The sequence below is a fragment of the Prenolepis imparis genome, unplaced genomic scaffold, assembly GCF_030444845.1.
Source record: "Prenolepis imparis isolate NDT839.2.m4 unplaced genomic scaffold, iyPreImpa1.0 SCAF_11, whole genome shotgun sequence".
NCBI lineage: Eukaryota > Metazoa > Arthropoda > Insecta > Hymenoptera > Formicidae > Prenolepis > Prenolepis imparis.
This window is the reverse complement of record NW_028141169.1, coordinates 1,783,576-1,798,834: the sequence shown is the minus strand read 5'-3', so window position 1 is coordinate 1,798,834 and position 15,259 is coordinate 1,783,576. Positions and strand designations below refer to the sequence as shown.

General features: G+C 30.1%; 4 protein-coding genes across 6 annotated transcripts; 3 read left to right on the top strand and 1 right to left on the bottom strand.

Annotated features, from left to right (window-relative positions):
• Nucleotides 1–932: 932 nt before the first annotated feature.
• On the top strand, nucleotides 933–4,741 carry LOC145942931 (uncharacterized). Its single transcript, XM_083050098.1, has 6 exons — nucleotides 933–950; nucleotides 1,254–1,519; nucleotides 2,177–2,395; nucleotides 2,489–2,678; nucleotides 2,920–3,471; nucleotides 3,559–4,741. Exons 1-6 carry the CDS (start codon nucleotides 933–935, stop codon nucleotides 3,736–3,738), a joined length of 1,425 nt encoding a protein of 474 aa, XP_082906224.1. The 3' UTR covers nucleotides 3,739–4,741.
• A 136-nt stretch (nucleotides 4,742–4,877) lies between these two features.
• On the bottom strand, nucleotides 4,878–10,778 carry Mlf (myeloid leukemia factor). 3 transcript variants are annotated; one of them, XM_083050498.1, is made up of 7 exons: nucleotides 10,565–10,777; nucleotides 9,119–9,287; nucleotides 8,744–9,029; nucleotides 8,477–8,639; nucleotides 7,390–7,488; nucleotides 6,618–6,683; nucleotides 5,562–5,703 (listed from the first exon to the last, which is right to left on the bottom strand). In XM_083050498.1, the coding sequence occupies exons 1-6, from the start codon at nucleotides 10,612–10,614 to the stop codon at nucleotides 6,665–6,667; spliced, it is 786 nt and encodes a 261-aa protein (XP_082906624.1). In that variant the 5' UTR covers nucleotides 10,615–10,777; the 3' UTR covers nucleotides 5,562–5,703; nucleotides 6,618–6,664. The 3 variants fall into 3 exon arrangements, with proteins under 3 accessions (XP_082906622.1, XP_082906623.1, XP_082906624.1); XM_083050496.1 differs by lacking the exon at nucleotides 6,618–6,683 and having other exon boundaries at nucleotides 4,878–5,703; nucleotides 10,565–10,778; XM_083050497.1 differs by lacking the exons at nucleotides 6,618–6,683; nucleotides 7,390–7,488 and having other exon boundaries at nucleotides 4,878–5,703.
• Nucleotides 10,779–10,788: 10 nt separating this feature from the next.
• LOC145943113 (enkurin-like) lies at nucleotides 10,789–11,888 on the top strand. The gene is made up of 3 exons (XM_083050502.1): nucleotides 10,789–11,225; nucleotides 11,370–11,531; nucleotides 11,623–11,888. The coding sequence occupies exons 1-3, from the start codon at nucleotides 11,046–11,048 to the stop codon at nucleotides 11,809–11,811; spliced, it is 531 nt and encodes a 176-aa protein (XP_082906628.1). The 5' UTR covers nucleotides 10,789–11,045; the 3' UTR covers nucleotides 11,812–11,888.
• Nucleotides 11,889–12,740: 852 nt separating this feature from the next.
• Nucleotides 12,741–15,124, top strand: LOC145943114 (calcineurin subunit B type 2). Its single transcript, XM_083050503.1, has 5 exons — nucleotides 12,741–12,909; nucleotides 13,101–13,140; nucleotides 13,390–13,601; nucleotides 13,714–13,923; nucleotides 13,994–15,124. The coding sequence occupies exons 1-5, from the start codon at nucleotides 12,907–12,909 to the stop codon at nucleotides 14,039–14,041; spliced, it is 513 nt and encodes a 170-aa protein (XP_082906629.1). The 5' UTR covers nucleotides 12,741–12,906; the 3' UTR covers nucleotides 14,042–15,124.
• Nucleotides 15,125–15,259: the final 135 nt, after the last annotated feature.

Sequence of the window (15,259 nt, the reverse complement as noted above, 5' to 3'; positions counted from 1 at the left end):
TAGATTATATTTGTTCTTATACTGTAAGAAACGACCTTTTTAAATCCTTAAAAAAATCTATCATTCTCTGAGATCTCTTTAATCATACACTTATAGCAATATATATTTCGCGGAATAACGCAAATTCTTAAACTTTATTACGCGTAAATATATCTCAGGAAAAAAAGTATATATATTTATATTTGATTATACACATATATATGGACTTTTTATCTACTAAATTAAAATTAATCATTTTTAAATATAGATATGTCGCCCTATAAACCAATGTGAGTAAAAGACCGAAAGATTAATAAGGACCTAAGATATACCTTAGTATGTCTTCTAAACGTTTTTTGAATGATATATATACCTGTGCTGTTGTGGGACAGTAATAAAAAAAAAAGGAAACAAAACTTCTCAAGCATCTTTTATCAGTGCGAGATAATAAGTGTGTGATTTTATAGGTGAACTTCGTTGAAGAATGCTGGGTATCGCAATCACGTGGAGAAACGCACACATATAAGCATGCCGACGATGGATAAGCGGTGCAGAGGACGAATAAAGACAGGAAAGAGTTGGAGGGGCGAAGAGAGGGTCGCCGAACGTATATAACCCTTGCCCGCGTCCTACCTCCCAGTTCTACTTGGAGTTCGGACACGTGAGTTTCCGGAACAAAGCTCGCAGGAGGGGAAAGTTTTTGTTTGTTTGGTGCGCTCGTTGTATGGGTAAGTGCGAGAGACGCGCGAACGATGCTCGAGATCATGCGAGTAATATCAAGATTTATTTCTTAATGAGCTTATCGAGATTCATATTTAACGTGAAACACGTGCGTACGTATGACGTTTTATTTTGAAAATCCTTTCGCCTCTGCAGAAAAATTCGAATTAATTTTTTTATCATCCAGCATGAATCCATCGATCATTCGCATCCATATGTCAACGTTAATAAAGATGACAGCGCAGGAGAAAGTGACAGAAAGCTACTTGTCAATTAATATACAAAAGTCGTCGATGAATTTTATTTTGATTAAAAGAAAAGTCTACGTGTACGCAGTAATCTTTTTTCGCACGCGGAGTTTTTTATTCTTTTTTGACATTTAACGATCCTGGACCATATATATGACAAGTTTTGACAGCTGATTGTGTTTCGTCGCGATCGAGCACGAAAGTTTTCGTAGAGTGGCATCTCGGGCCACGACAGAAAGAGCACGGATAACGGATTGCTCCCTGCGGTTTCTCGATCTCCTTCCCTCTTTTTTTCCCCTCTCAAAGTATCTTGGCGCGGCAAAACGACACGCAGCGTATTTAGCGGACGAAATCGTAGACGTGACGACGAAGGTCGCCAGTAGACACGTGGCACGCGCTACATATCTATTTGGTCGTGTATTGATTCACCACGCGCGTCCTCTGAGCGAATCATACCACCATGTTGGATACCGAACCGATGACAAATTCAATCCGCCTCTCCGCACTAATTTCGCAGATCTTGTCTTACGGCACCGTGCTGATCCGTGTACTCAAATAGCAGTGGACTTACGGTAATCGTCTACGTAAATATTGTGAATTTTTTCGTATGCGAGATAACCCGGGTGACTGGAAAAATTAACGCCATATCTCATATCGTGTAATGTTGCGCGATAGCGTTACGTCATTACGATTGGAATCTGCGTCTGTTTGTAAAGACTATCATAACACTATTGCATCGTATTGTATCATATCATGATCCAAAGCGAGATTCAGAATTGTGTTTCTGCAATTGGAAGTATACAGATTTTGACAGATCTTTTTTTTTTACAATCCTTCAAAACACGTTATTACGTCTATTTTACTATGTTGCGCTTTTTACATTCTGTTACTTTTTTTCAATATTTATATATAAATATTTTCAGAAAGTACACTTATTTAATTTTAAATACAGAAACTGGAACAAAAGGTTCTTACAAATAATGTATATTGTAAGTTGTCGCTGAAAAGACAACATGCTCAAAAGACTCGCAATGCTCAATCTCTATACCTTTTCATTTTTGAGGAATAAAATAAGAAATTAAATATGTTTTCTAATATTTACATATGCTTACAGAGCGAGAGAAGAGTATAAAACACGGAGAGAGCCCTGTGGAGCCAATAAGCAGCTGCAGGGACGAACATGGATTTGTGCCAACGGTTGGTCGCTGGGGCAACGAATGGCCGAGTTGACTCGAGACGGCAGAGATATGGTGCCAGCCACAGGGGCAGGCACGCGGGCCCTGGATCAGGGGTGTTCCGCTACCCCTGCCGGTTTGGGCCCATTACGAGTCACCAGCCCTGACCTTTCCGGAGGTCGAAAAATATGAGGAATTAGCAGGCAGCGTTGAACTTGAAACGCAACGCTTATTGCGTGAGCATCGCTATGATACTATTGGTAATTTCCTCAGGTATGTATGTAACGCAATCTGTCATTTTAATCATTATTCTTAATGTATTATATATATTATATATATATATAATACAAGCAATATTAACAACAGGTTTTATAAGGACTATATTGCAAGTGGAGAGAAAGCGTTGGATCGATTTTACCGAAAATATCAGCCTCTAATAACACATGAACACCATACTTGCGTCGGTCTTGGATTTGAATTATTACATCGATTAACAAATTTGAACAAGCGATTCCCAGGAATAGCAAGTGGCCTCTACTTAGTATCTTGTGAAGAAGTAAATTTCAGATATTTAACATATTCAAACATAGAAATTATAAATAATATTGAACAGAAATATTTTCGCGTGTAATACTGTGATAAAAAGCACAAAATATTTTATTTTAAAACATCAATAAAACTATAATTGTATATATAGCGTGTTCAAAGCTTTTATATAGACAATATATTTTGAATTTTGTCAACTTGTAATTGAAATAATTTATTTTCTTTAATACTAACTCGTCAATGTGTTACAGACGATTGGTGATATTGCCGGCTATGTCGGCGGTCCACCAGCGGCAGATAGCGGCGAGAAGGAGCATGTACTAGTGTGCCTGAAAATCATGATTGGTAAACGTCGCGGCGTCATGCTACTCGATCCCGGTTACCATATAGCCCGCGTTATCACTGTGATGGCCGATAGAGCATACCCTCATACAAATTGGTTCACGCAATCCGATGAGCCGACTTGCAAGAAAGAGTACCACTACTGTCTGTGTGCTAACGATCCTGATTATGTCGAATGGCATGAAAAAAGAACTCAACCTGGTGCCTTGGAGAGAACACAAGTCGCTCTCATTTATGTGGCAAGGCCATATTTAACTGCCATTGACGTTACGGAACGTAGAAACTTGGTTTATAATCGCAGAAGTCTCCTTGCCAGAGATACAAAGGGTCATGTTACTGCTGGCATATACTTCTCCGTTAGGGACATGAACGAAGCACAGGTCTTCACAATTTTCTATCAGACTGATAATGGGAAGAAGCGAGTTAAAATGGCATTTAATAAATTCTGCGAGTCGTATAAGGTAAGCTCTTGATATTGATATCAAGATCAATCAAAATGGAAAATTGTTTCGATGAAATTTATAATAGAAATTTATCCTTTATTGTAGGTAAGTCCTAACGCCGAGGAAATGGAGATATTAACGGAATGTGCACGACAACTTGACATTAAGCAAGATGCTTTGAAGGACATGCTCTCTGCTCTAGCTGCAATAATGAACGATTCGTCATTTGTGACGCAACTATTGACTATTAATGCGAGAATCAACACCTTAGCAGAGGCAAATTAACAGACAGGTCACTCTACTCAATATAGCGTCTACACAACATTATATTTCATTCTTTTGCCGGCTTTTCTCTTATATTCTTTTTCTTTTATTACTTTTCATACTTTATTAGCTGTTCTTTTATTTGAAATTACGCTTTATTATACAACTTTGTAATATCTGTAAATATACAAGATAAGTCATGTAATCTTGTAAAATATTTGTAACTTGTTACGTTTTGTAAAGTATTTTGCAAGAGTTTTACCTGAATATTTTTACACATAGACTAACAGGATAAATTGATCAAAATATAAAGAAAATATAAATTATTTAAATTAATTAAAAAGGAACAATTACATATTGCAAATACATTTATGCAAAAAACAGATCACTATAATTTATTATTGTATGTAAAAGTATTAAACATCAACAATTTTATAAGAAATACCTTGCTTGAATTACATGACTTAATTTGTATATAACAAAGCATTGCTTTTTTATGATGACTTGTAAGAAAATTTTTTCAAAAATTCTGCTACTATTATATTTTGTGTATCCATTTCAACAAAAATATTCACAGTTATGATCAACTGGTATGTTTATAAAATATATATATTTTTAAGTTTAATAATTTTATATTTGCTTTTCTTTATCCACAAATGCAGGCACAAAGATTATACCATTTTATGTTAAGATAATATCTAAAAGGTTTTTAAATTATACTTTGCTTTTTTGTATTTTATTATTTTACTTGGATACTATATATAAATTTTCATATGCTATATGCTTATATATTAGCATTCTATGCTAATATAATAGTGTGTGACAATATTTTCTTTGAGTAATGAAACTAAAGCAAATTATAGATTACTATATATTTATGTAGGGGAGATTGCACTAAAATTGTATTGGTACAAGGGATAATTTTATTTTGTTGCTTCTTTAGAATAATATACTATGTATGTATATCTTTCAGTTGTGAACAGTGAATTTGACTTTATTTGAATAAATAATTTGAGAGACAAAAGATATTTTATCGATAAAATCCGACCTCGATAAATTTATTTTAAAATGAGTATCTTATATGTCCATTGATAAGAAGTTTTAAAGTTGATTATACAGGACATTTAAACATCTAGAACGTATTTGAAACAAGAAATTATTTATTCCCTTTATACTTTTTAATATTCCATTATATAATAGCGAAACTAATGTCGATGATGAAGTTGGTGTAACATATCTTTGATTACATAAGTGTTTCATTATATATTTAAACTACATTTTTTTATATATCAAATCTCAAATTATAAATCTAACAAAACTTTATAATTGTCCATAGATATTATCGCACTTCTTAAACAGAATTATATTATCTTATCTTTACTATAATCCATACCTTGTGTAACTTACATCTCGACATAATGAATATAACATTTTTAAAAAATAGGATATATTTGAAAAAATTGCTACATTAATCATCTTTAATATTTTTTATAAACAAAAGAAAAACTCATGTTATTTTTAATCTTCTTTAATTAAACAACAAATTAAAATTCACACAATTCTATCTGAATAAATATTTAATTAAATATAAAATAAAGTCTTTGATACTTAAATAATTTTATTGCAACTATTTAAAAATAATAATATCAAAATAATAATATCTTATGAGAATGAGAAAATAGATAGCTGTTGAAAAAAATAAACGGAAAATTTCCTGAAAATGTTAATGATTATGAAAAAAAATAATACATTTCTAGTCTGTTTAATTTAAACCTTATATGATTTTATTATAGGTATGTTGTAGATAAAGTATGTTGCAGATAATAGGTTGAGATATCCTAGTCGTCACTATCAGATACAGCTTGGTGACGCTTATTACTAACTTGTCTATCCGGTTTATGCTCGCGTTTTCGAGATCCTGATGCAGACGGTGATGCCGATAATACTTCAGCTTTCGAAGACGTTGCAGATTCTAGAGGCTTGAAGCTATAAACATATAATAAATTAACGCTATGATATTTTTACATAAAAATTGGAAAGAGACAAGTCTAAAAGGGAAGCTGAAGCATGAACAATGATAGAATTATTATTAAAAATTTGTACAACTTTTAGGTGCAAATAAAAAACAAGAAAAAAAAGAATGCAAGCTGGGGATCGATTGTGCATCTTGGGTGAGTTGCTCACGAAGTGAAAATTACAAAGGTGAGGAAATTTACTAGAGTATCTACAATTTTATTTGTCGAAATCTAGTAAATTTGTTCACTTTTGTAATATTCACCTCGTGAGCAACTCACCCAAGATACACAATCGATCCCCTGAATAAGCAAATCATGCTTCTTATAAGATAAAATTGCTATTATGTTTTTCCAAATTACATTGTTGCTTAAAGATAAAAAAGGATATATATTATCATATAAGTGACATTTCAAAAATGTTTGCAAGCTAATATAAAAAAACCACAGCATTTGTTGTAATTATTATTTATCAATATTGAAAAATGTTCAGTAATAATATGTCATTATTGAATTGTGAGATTGATTCGTACAAGAAATCTAATACAATGATATAATGTACAACTATATACTATTATTATACTTAATTAATATCAATTAATATTGACTATAAATATCACCATTAAATTTGAATCATTCTGCAGTCTGATAAATAAAGATGCATATAATGCATAACATCTAATATTTCTTTATATTCTGTTATAATAGAATTGATTGCTTTTATTCCAAAAGTTGTGATATACATGTATATCCTAATACACTAAGATATCAAAGATATTTATTAGTCAGAATATATTAAACAGTTTGTAATTATAGATTAGTATCAAAAGTAAAATTGGAACGAATAAAATAAATAATAAATAATAGAACAAAGAGCAACGTACTTACGTTGCACAAGTGTCACTGCTGTATATATGTACTATGCTTTTAACTTATTAATATTTGCGGCTGTACCTGTAATACACACACAAGATGGTATATTCTATATCAATCTTAACAGATTTATTACATTACGAATTATGCATTCCATAATGACACACTGTAATTTAAATATAATTAAAATCACAGTAATGATACCATACAAAAAAAAACTAATAACAAAGATGTTAACATTAAATAATTAAAATCTTGCATTTCATTGTAATAATATCAATATCTCGTTTATATTATATAAACGAGATATTTATATTAAATTTAGGAAATCAGATGAAATTTATGGAACCTTATGAATATGTGAAACAAGACTAATAATATTCTTAAAAAACGTTAAAAATTGATATAGAACTCTAAAAAATTTATACTTTTGGAAACGATATAAAAATGAATTATATGTATATATTATACTTATTAAAATCTGATTGAAAGATGTCACTCATTAATAAAACAATAGTGAAATATATGTAATTATCAGAATCAGAGTATTATCATTTATCTATATATCTAATATGCATTGCAATGCATTTTTTTCTTGATTTTAGATTTAGATGATGATGCATGTACTTATAGAAGACAGATTTGATTCTATAATTAAGTGAAATAATTAAATGACAACAAATCGCTTATTTTTGCTTTTTCAAAGACATGCTTTCAAAGACAGAAATTGTTTTAATCTTTAATCCAGCAAGCAGTAATGGCAGACATCAATAGAAGCTAAACTTACCGTGTAGAAGGAGATGCAGTTTTTACTTTGGAAGGATTTAAGGCCCTTATAGTACGTCTAGCACCCGGTATCCATCTTGTACCTTTATTAGAATGTCGACTACAAAAGCACATGACAACAAGACCAATATATAAACAAAGGAAACTAGAAAAAATGCTCTAACAAAAGAATAAATTATAATACAAACAATAAAGTAATAAAAAGATACCATATGAGAGCAATATTTTATAAATCATAATCATTGACTTTTTTATATCAATAATTCTTTAATTGTTTATTTCTTTCATTCACAATGACAAAAGAAAATTACAAAGAAAAAAATAAATATGCAATAAAATATAATGTATTTTAATTTGGTTTATGAAGAAATAAAGATCTTTTATTTTTCTTATAAATTTTTAAAATTTTCTACTATATAAAATAATAAAAAAGTGTACATACATATATATGAAGAGAAAAAAATTTGTAAAAATAAATGTTGCAATATAAAAACATATATATACATGCTCTAGTACATATTGAAAAGCAGACATGCATATATCTCTTTCAAAGCTGCATACATAAAAAGAGAATTGAAATATACAAAGTGAAAAGCCCATGACCACATGGCAAAAGTTTTTATCTATTTTATCTATTATTTTTTTCTAATATATCTGTCTCCATATTTTTTATCTGCAAATATTTGACTACTATTGTCAATTGTTTAACGCACTATTTTTACAACTAATAATTCAATCAACAAAATTGACATCATAAGATAAAAGCAGATTATTTCAAATTAATTTATTTTTATAAATGTATAAAATTGTTGATATTAATTATTATTCAACTAATTCTCAATTATATTTTAATTATTTAGGATGTGATGAAATTCTATTGTGTATGTAAATATGAAAGATTAAATGATGAAAATGTAAAATATGAATAAAGAAATATTATATTTAAAAAATATGTATCATACAATCTTATAATTTACCAATGCAATAAAAATAAATGTTCGATATTCTTACCTTGAGAGAATATATATAAGATTTAATTCGTTTCATGATTATATGTAATTTTAGTGTTTGGAATTTAAAAAACTAACCTTGCTGATGAATGATCTGTAGTAGACGGTAGAGCCAACTGCCTTGGTTCTGGTCGGTGCCTACTATTACTGGCAACTCTAGCTGAATTTCCATTCTCAATTGCACTAGTATGTGCACGTCGCGTATGTGATACCCATTCGCGATTAAAATTGTCTGCTTCGTCTATAATAAATATATAGAATATAGATAATTTATAGAACAAAAGTCTCTCTTTCTCTGTATCAGTAATTTTATTTTTGAGACAACACACACACAAATAAAATTACCTTCATCCAAATTGATAAATTCCTGTCGTTCTTCCTCCTCACCACACATATTACGCTCTCTTTCAAGGATATGTGCTCTCTCGCCAATGTGATGACCAATAGCCATTTTCCTTGTTCCCGTACGAGAATCACTTACTGTCTGTTTAGTTTCTTTTATGCCACCAGGTGCTGTTCTGGTAGACACGGTCTCCTGATAAACTTGTGGACGTCCATCAGGACCACTGGACATAGTCATAACAGATTGGCTCATAAATGAATGACAATTTCCATCGGGTGCCATGTTGTTCTAAAAATTGTAGTAAGTTATATTCATTTTTCAAAGTTATATTATTATCCAATGGTGAGTGTTAATTAGGTATTTAAAATTACACTTACAAAACCAAATCTTCCATAATGTGGATCAAACAAGGCGAGTGGCATTTCATTGTGAGATCCTCTACCGTGATGTGGCATAAGAGCATTTTGCCCCATCATCTCAAATGGATCACGAAACATGGAGTTCATCATCATGCTGTTCATCTGCCTCATGGTATTCATGGAAGATCTATTGATCATAAATAATAGTTTCAAAATTCATGTTCTCACTTGTAGATTTTGTAATTTAAATATAACATAGTAATAATCTATATTATCTTAAAACATATCAATTTTATTGGGCTAAAGGTACAAAAGAAAACAAATGACATGATATAGATTACTATAGAAACCTCCTTTAAAATATAATTGATATCCGTATAAATATAATTGATATTATTAATATATTAATATTATATATAAATATAAATTAAGAAAAAAATTAATTATTTTGATATTAGTCTTTTAATATGTAATTCTCAATTAATAATATTGTTAGTATTTATAAAATATTATTTTATTAAAATGCTACATGTTATATTTTTTAAATAATAACCTTTCTTTTTTTTCATAAATTTATATTCAGTATAAATTATATGAAAGTAATTATAATTGCGATATATATTTCATTAACACATATCACAGAACAAAATCCATTTAAAATAATAGATATATTTTCTCTCTCTTTTCCTCTTCTCTTTATTTCAGTAATTATTTTATTATATCAGTAGTTATTTCATAGTTTATCAGTAGTTATGTTATAGAAAAATACTCTTATTGAGAAAATATATTTAATAGTCTCTTTTTGATTTATTTATCTCTTTACAATCTTTACGTTATATTTTGATTGTATATTTAAGATTTGGATTAATAAAAAATATTTTTATCAATTTATTAAGAAGAGTTATATATAAATAGATGAATAAATGTTGATGAATCTAATATTTTCAAATATATTTATATAGTTATGATATAATGTACATATATATGTAATAGAAATAAAATCTGTTTGTAGAATACAATCTTCTAAAAAATATATATACATAACAAATCTTTCATAATTATTTAGAATATTATTATGGCATAAAGTACTCATAACAAATCGTCAGTTGAAGCTCAAAGTTATTTCATATTCCTATATGACAAAAAATGAAATTAGTCCAATGGTTTTTCATAAAATATTCTAGAAAAAAATAAAAGCAAAATATATTTCCATAGCTCTGAGACGCTAACATATAACAATTTCCTGTATCGAAACAATATAAGTTGTCTTTGACAAAGATAATTAAAACTTGATTGTCAAGCAAAATAAGTCATAAATATATTAACAACGTGCGTCTCTTTCTCTGACAGATTCATCGAGATCCATTGCTGCCAAGTGGAAGAGACAGAGAGAGAGAGAGAAAGAGAGACCACAATCTGAAGTATTACACATATATATTCGATAGAAATCACGGTGAAGCTTACCCAAAAAAATTGAAAATATCATCATCCATAAATGATCCGAATAAAGACATTTTGCTGGATGCCTTTGAGAATTAGTAGAGAGAGATTCGAAAAATTCACCTCGGCGATCGATAGAAAGTGGATTTTCTACTACGCGTCACGCACGAAAGCGGCCAAAGTGTCGCAGACGAGCACGCAAGAGCGCCTATTCCATTCGCGGAAATTTCTAGAACTGAGCTACGCTAGTGCGATACGTGACGTCATACGTCATGTGTCAAATTACATCTGATTGTGTTCGAAAATCTATCTCCCGTCGAGAGTGACGTATCGTTCGATTGACCAATCGGGACGATGGACTAAAGATTCCTTTATCCCGATTGGTTAATAGTCCATCATTTGCATTTTCTACACTCTAGTAAAATAATATATAGATTATAGATGTGCCCTCTCTATGTTTTTTTTTTTTTCTACGGCAAAATGAAAATGTACACAATTGGGCAGAATGACGGATCTTCCGGAGAAATTGCTCGTCGAACGGGAAAAGAATTTTGTCAAACAAAATATCCTTCGCGTAAAACGTTCCTATCCTGCAGAACCCAAACAGCGATACGTCGATACTCGTTATGGCAATACGCATGATTTAAAAAGCAGCGGATTACTTCCAATTTATGTGCATAAAAAAGTACGAGTATTATGCAAAAAAAATCTTTATCACTTTCGTATTGCTTTTTTAATTTGCACACTTCTTTCGTTATTTCTTTACTCGCACTACAATTATATTATGCACTTTTATTAACGCTATTTTGAAAGTCACATTTTTCTTTAGAATTATGGAAAAATACCGAAATTCGTTGTGGTCGATACGATGATGAGAGCCGACGTAGAAACTGAAGTAATCAAACAGCCTGTATTCAATGGAGATAAGATATCAAGAATACCTTCATCATGTCGATATATTGACAAAGAAGAACGGCGAATATTATTAGAAGTAGGTGTATAGATTTAGGCTTCTGTAATCTTGCAATTTCCAATTAATTTGGACGAAAGTATAATTATATCGTATGTATTCGGAAATTCAGGGTATGAAGAAAAAATGGGAAGAAGCAATGAAACAATTTCAAGGACTGCCATTTCTCGCCGACACGCTACCGAAAGCGCAAAAGAAAGCGAAGATGGAGCGTGAATTGCAACAACTCGAAAAAGACATGGCAGTCATCGAGCAACATCCACATATATACGTTTACGACAATGATTGTGTCAACACATAATATATTATACAATATTTTATACATTATATCTTCATATCAAAATTTATATTTTATTTTACTATATCAATATGATTATTTCTTAGACAGTTCTTATGTGAGTTATACTTAATATCACAAAGAATAAAAAATTAACGCGCAATTATAATGCTAAACTTTTCATTATTATTTATATTTTTCGCGAATTTTTCTGCTGTAATGTTTCTATCTGATTGGCCAATCATAATGAAGAACTCTTGGCCCCTGGGCTTTAGCCATGAAACAAGAGATCAACATAGAAGCGGGATTTCGTAGTTGACAGCATGGTGGTAAGAAATAACAGGAGGGAGTGTAAAGCCTTTTAAGTAGGGGGGGTAACAACACCAAATGTGATTGGTTGGCCACAGTAATATGGCGTTTTGTATTTTTTTTTATCTTATCTAACTTAACTGAACCAAGTAAGTGAGAAACATGTTTGGCGAATAAATCGGATCTCACATTAATTTTGTTTTAAAAAGATATAAAAGTTATAAAATATTATAAAACAAAATGCCCATGCTACTAAATACATACAGATTCGCTTACAATAGGCTTGTTTTCTATTTCTGGGACTCGATTCTTGAATTCATTCGCAAGAGAAACGTGTACGCAAATTCGGCTCTTACAGAAAAGTTGCAAGTTGATTGGCTATCGCATGGCTTTTAGCCAATCAACTTGCAACTTTTCTGTAAGAGCCGAATTTGCGCATACGTTTCTCTTGCGAATGAATTCAAGAATCGAGCCCCTGTGCTGTGATTGGTCAAATCTGAAATTTCACTGAATTTCATTGAAATTGGACTGAATGAAATTCAGTGAAATTTCAGATTTGACCAATCACAGCACAGGATCATTTTAATCTGGATCATTTTAATTTTCTCGCGAAAGCAGCCCATAATGTTCGTTCGCAACGGACGATAGTTGATCAACACGGGAAAAACAGGCAAAACGTCGATACGCTCGCAACAGCTCGCAGCATCCCTTTACGGCAATTGCGTTATTAGCTCCACTGAGCCTATCCGCTAGAAAATATTGCCGTTTCCGAAGAATTTTTTCGCGACAGACTCACAAAACTAGTTCAAAATGGTAATCAAGTGCATCGTAGATATACAGACATAATTTTTCCGTCATTGCAAAACCATCTCTTGTATTTTTTTTTAACCATTAAAACCCGCGCGAGATTCTCTTACAAAAGTAATTTCGGAGCAATTTATTTATAAAGTATCCTTCGTACGCGTATATAAACAAAGCTCTCACCAAAATCATTTATCTTGCAGGGTAATGAAAGTTCGCTGCCTATGGAACTTTGTTCAAACTGTAAGTTGCAAAGAAATATTGTGAATTTACATATCTTAAAGTAACCCCTGATCTTTTTTCATCACAGTGTTTTATATTTGAGAGACCTACAAATATATAATTATATATTAGAATATAAAAATCTCTAGCACCTCTGCACTCTGTATATATAATTTGATATATTTAGAAATATATATAAATAACAGCTAAATTTTAAAAATTTATATATGTATATATATGTATTTTATATTAAATATTGGGATGCTTTAGTTGACGTAGATGAGATTAGAAGATTGGGAAAAAGATTTCGGAAGCTAGATTTGGATAATAGCGGAGCTCTTAGCATCGATGAATTTATGTCTTTACCAGAGTTACAACAAAATCCATTGGTGCAACGTGTTATTGACATATTTGATGCTGATGGTAATGGAGAAGTAGATTTTAAGGAATTTATTCATGGAGTGTCTCAATTCAGCGTTAAGGTAGCATTTCTCTTTCTATAATGACTTATATATGTATTTATATATATATATATATATATATATATATATATATATATATACAAATAGAGTTATATAAATTATTAATATGTAGGGTGACAAAGAAAGCAAATTACGATTTGCATTTAGAATTTATGATATGGATAATGATGGTTATATAAGCAATGGAGAGCTTTTCCAAGTCTTAAAAATGATGGTAGGAAATAACTTGAAAGATACACAACTGCAGCAAATTGTTGACAAGACAATATTGTTTGCTGATAAAGACGAAGATGGCAGGATTAGTTTTGAAGAATTTTGTTCTGTAAGTAATATACATTTATCATTTTTTTACATAATATACAATATATCATTACTATGTGATTGTTCTTTAGGTTGTTGGTAATACAGATATTCATAAGAAAATGGTGGTTGATGTTTAAGTGAACCAAATTTGTGAAGAACTTTTAATTTACAAAAATATGGTATGTTAATTGAAATCTATAAATTAATAATCTATTATAACAACAGATTTATGGGATAGTTCTAACAAAGATCTGTTTAGAGTAAACTTATACAATTATTGTTCTTAAGCCTTTGATCATTACAAGTCTATCCAAACAAAATTTACATGATATGTCAGACTAGTATAGTATCGTGCACGAATATTAGATCAACAGATACAGATTCATTTTGATGTCATGCATTAAAAATATTATGGAACAAATCAAATCATCTAATGTGTTCCTTTAAATATAAAGATCAACAATGTGATCTTAAATAATTAAAGCTTTTAACTAGCACCCCAAGTTTTAATATATACTATGTGTTTAATACTTTTCAAGATTTTCTTCAAAAATTTGTAGAGAACTTTTCTTCAAGCATCTGCTACAAATAATTTGGACATAAATGCATTTAATTTAATATTTTTGTTTTAATGATTTTTAGCGAAAAAACATGAAAGTAAATCAAATCTCGTATTATTGATACAATCACAATACCATAACTTATCGTACTTCTGTCATTGTTCAAAAAACTAATTGTTAATATTATCCTTAACGACGTAATATCGTTAAAATACTTAATAACTTAAACCAGTCCTTAAGGATACTATTATTTTAAATGCTATTAATATTTTAGAGGAAAGTTGTAAAAGTTAGATAATCCAACTATTCATATATATTACATTTATAATAAACAATTCCAAATTGTGCATTCGGAAGATACACTGGAGCAATTTATGGAGTTACAGAAAACATATTAATTATTGAATCTACTTGATTAGCCTTTGCGTATATAAGACTTGTGTGTATAAACTGTGTATTGACATTGGATGTTTGTAATTTTCGAATGTGCGATTTATTTATTTATTTAGATATTTATTTATTACACATATATACATATATATGATTATTCAAACAATAATTTATCATATCAAGATATATTAAGATATTTATAATACAAATAAGTTTATTTTACCATTGTTAATTGTTTCTATGTATACTCACATGTTATATGATCTTATCATGTCTAATTAAAGTTTAAAATTGTGAAATATATTAAAATTAATCTGTATATTGGTATATATATGTTATATTAGTTGGTATATATAATATTGCATATAATTTTCCGAGATAAATATGTAGACTTTTGCTCCTATT

Bases quoted from the DNA above. Each gene is read 5' to 3' on its own strand.
- Mlf (XM_083050496.1), bottom strand. From the start codon at position 10,614: ATGTCTTTATTCGGATCATTTATGGATGATGATATTTTCAATTTTTTT. The intron at 9,030-9,118 runs GTAAGTGTAATT...TACAATTTTTAG, and splicing joins ATTATGGAAGATTTGGTTTT to AACAACATGGCACCCGATGG. The intron at 7,489-8,476 runs GTTAGTTTTTTA...GTGCTTTTGTAG, and splicing joins ACAGATCATTCATCAGCAAG to TCGACATTCTAATAAAGGTA.
- LOC145943114 (XM_083050503.1), top strand. The intron at 13,141-13,389 runs GTAAGTTGCAAA...GGGATGCTTTAG, and splicing joins TATGGAACTTTGTTCAAACT to TTGACGTAGATGAGATTAGA. The intron at 13,924-13,993 runs GTAAGTAATATA...ATTGTTCTTTAG, and splicing joins GTTTTGAAGAATTTTGTTCT to GTTGTTGGTAATACAGATAT.
- LOC145943113 (XM_083050502.1), top strand. From the start codon at position 11,046: ATGACGGATCTTCCGGAGAAATTGCTCGTCGAACGGGAAAAGAATTTT. The intron at 11,226-11,369 runs GTACGAGTATTA...ATTTTTCTTTAG, and splicing joins CAATTTATGTGCATAAAAAA to AATTATGGAAAAATACCGAA. The intron at 11,532-11,622 runs GTAGGTGTATAG...TCGGAAATTCAG, and splicing joins AACGGCGAATATTATTAGAA to GGTATGAAGAAAAAATGGGA.
- LOC145942931 (XM_083050098.1), top strand. The intron at 1,520-2,176 runs GTAATCGTCTAC...ATGGCCGAGTTG, and splicing joins CAAATAGCAGTGGACTTACG to ACTCGAGACGGCAGAGATAT. The intron at 2,396-2,488 runs GTATGTATGTAA...TATTAACAACAG, and splicing joins ACTATTGGTAATTTCCTCAG to GTTTTATAAGGACTATATTG.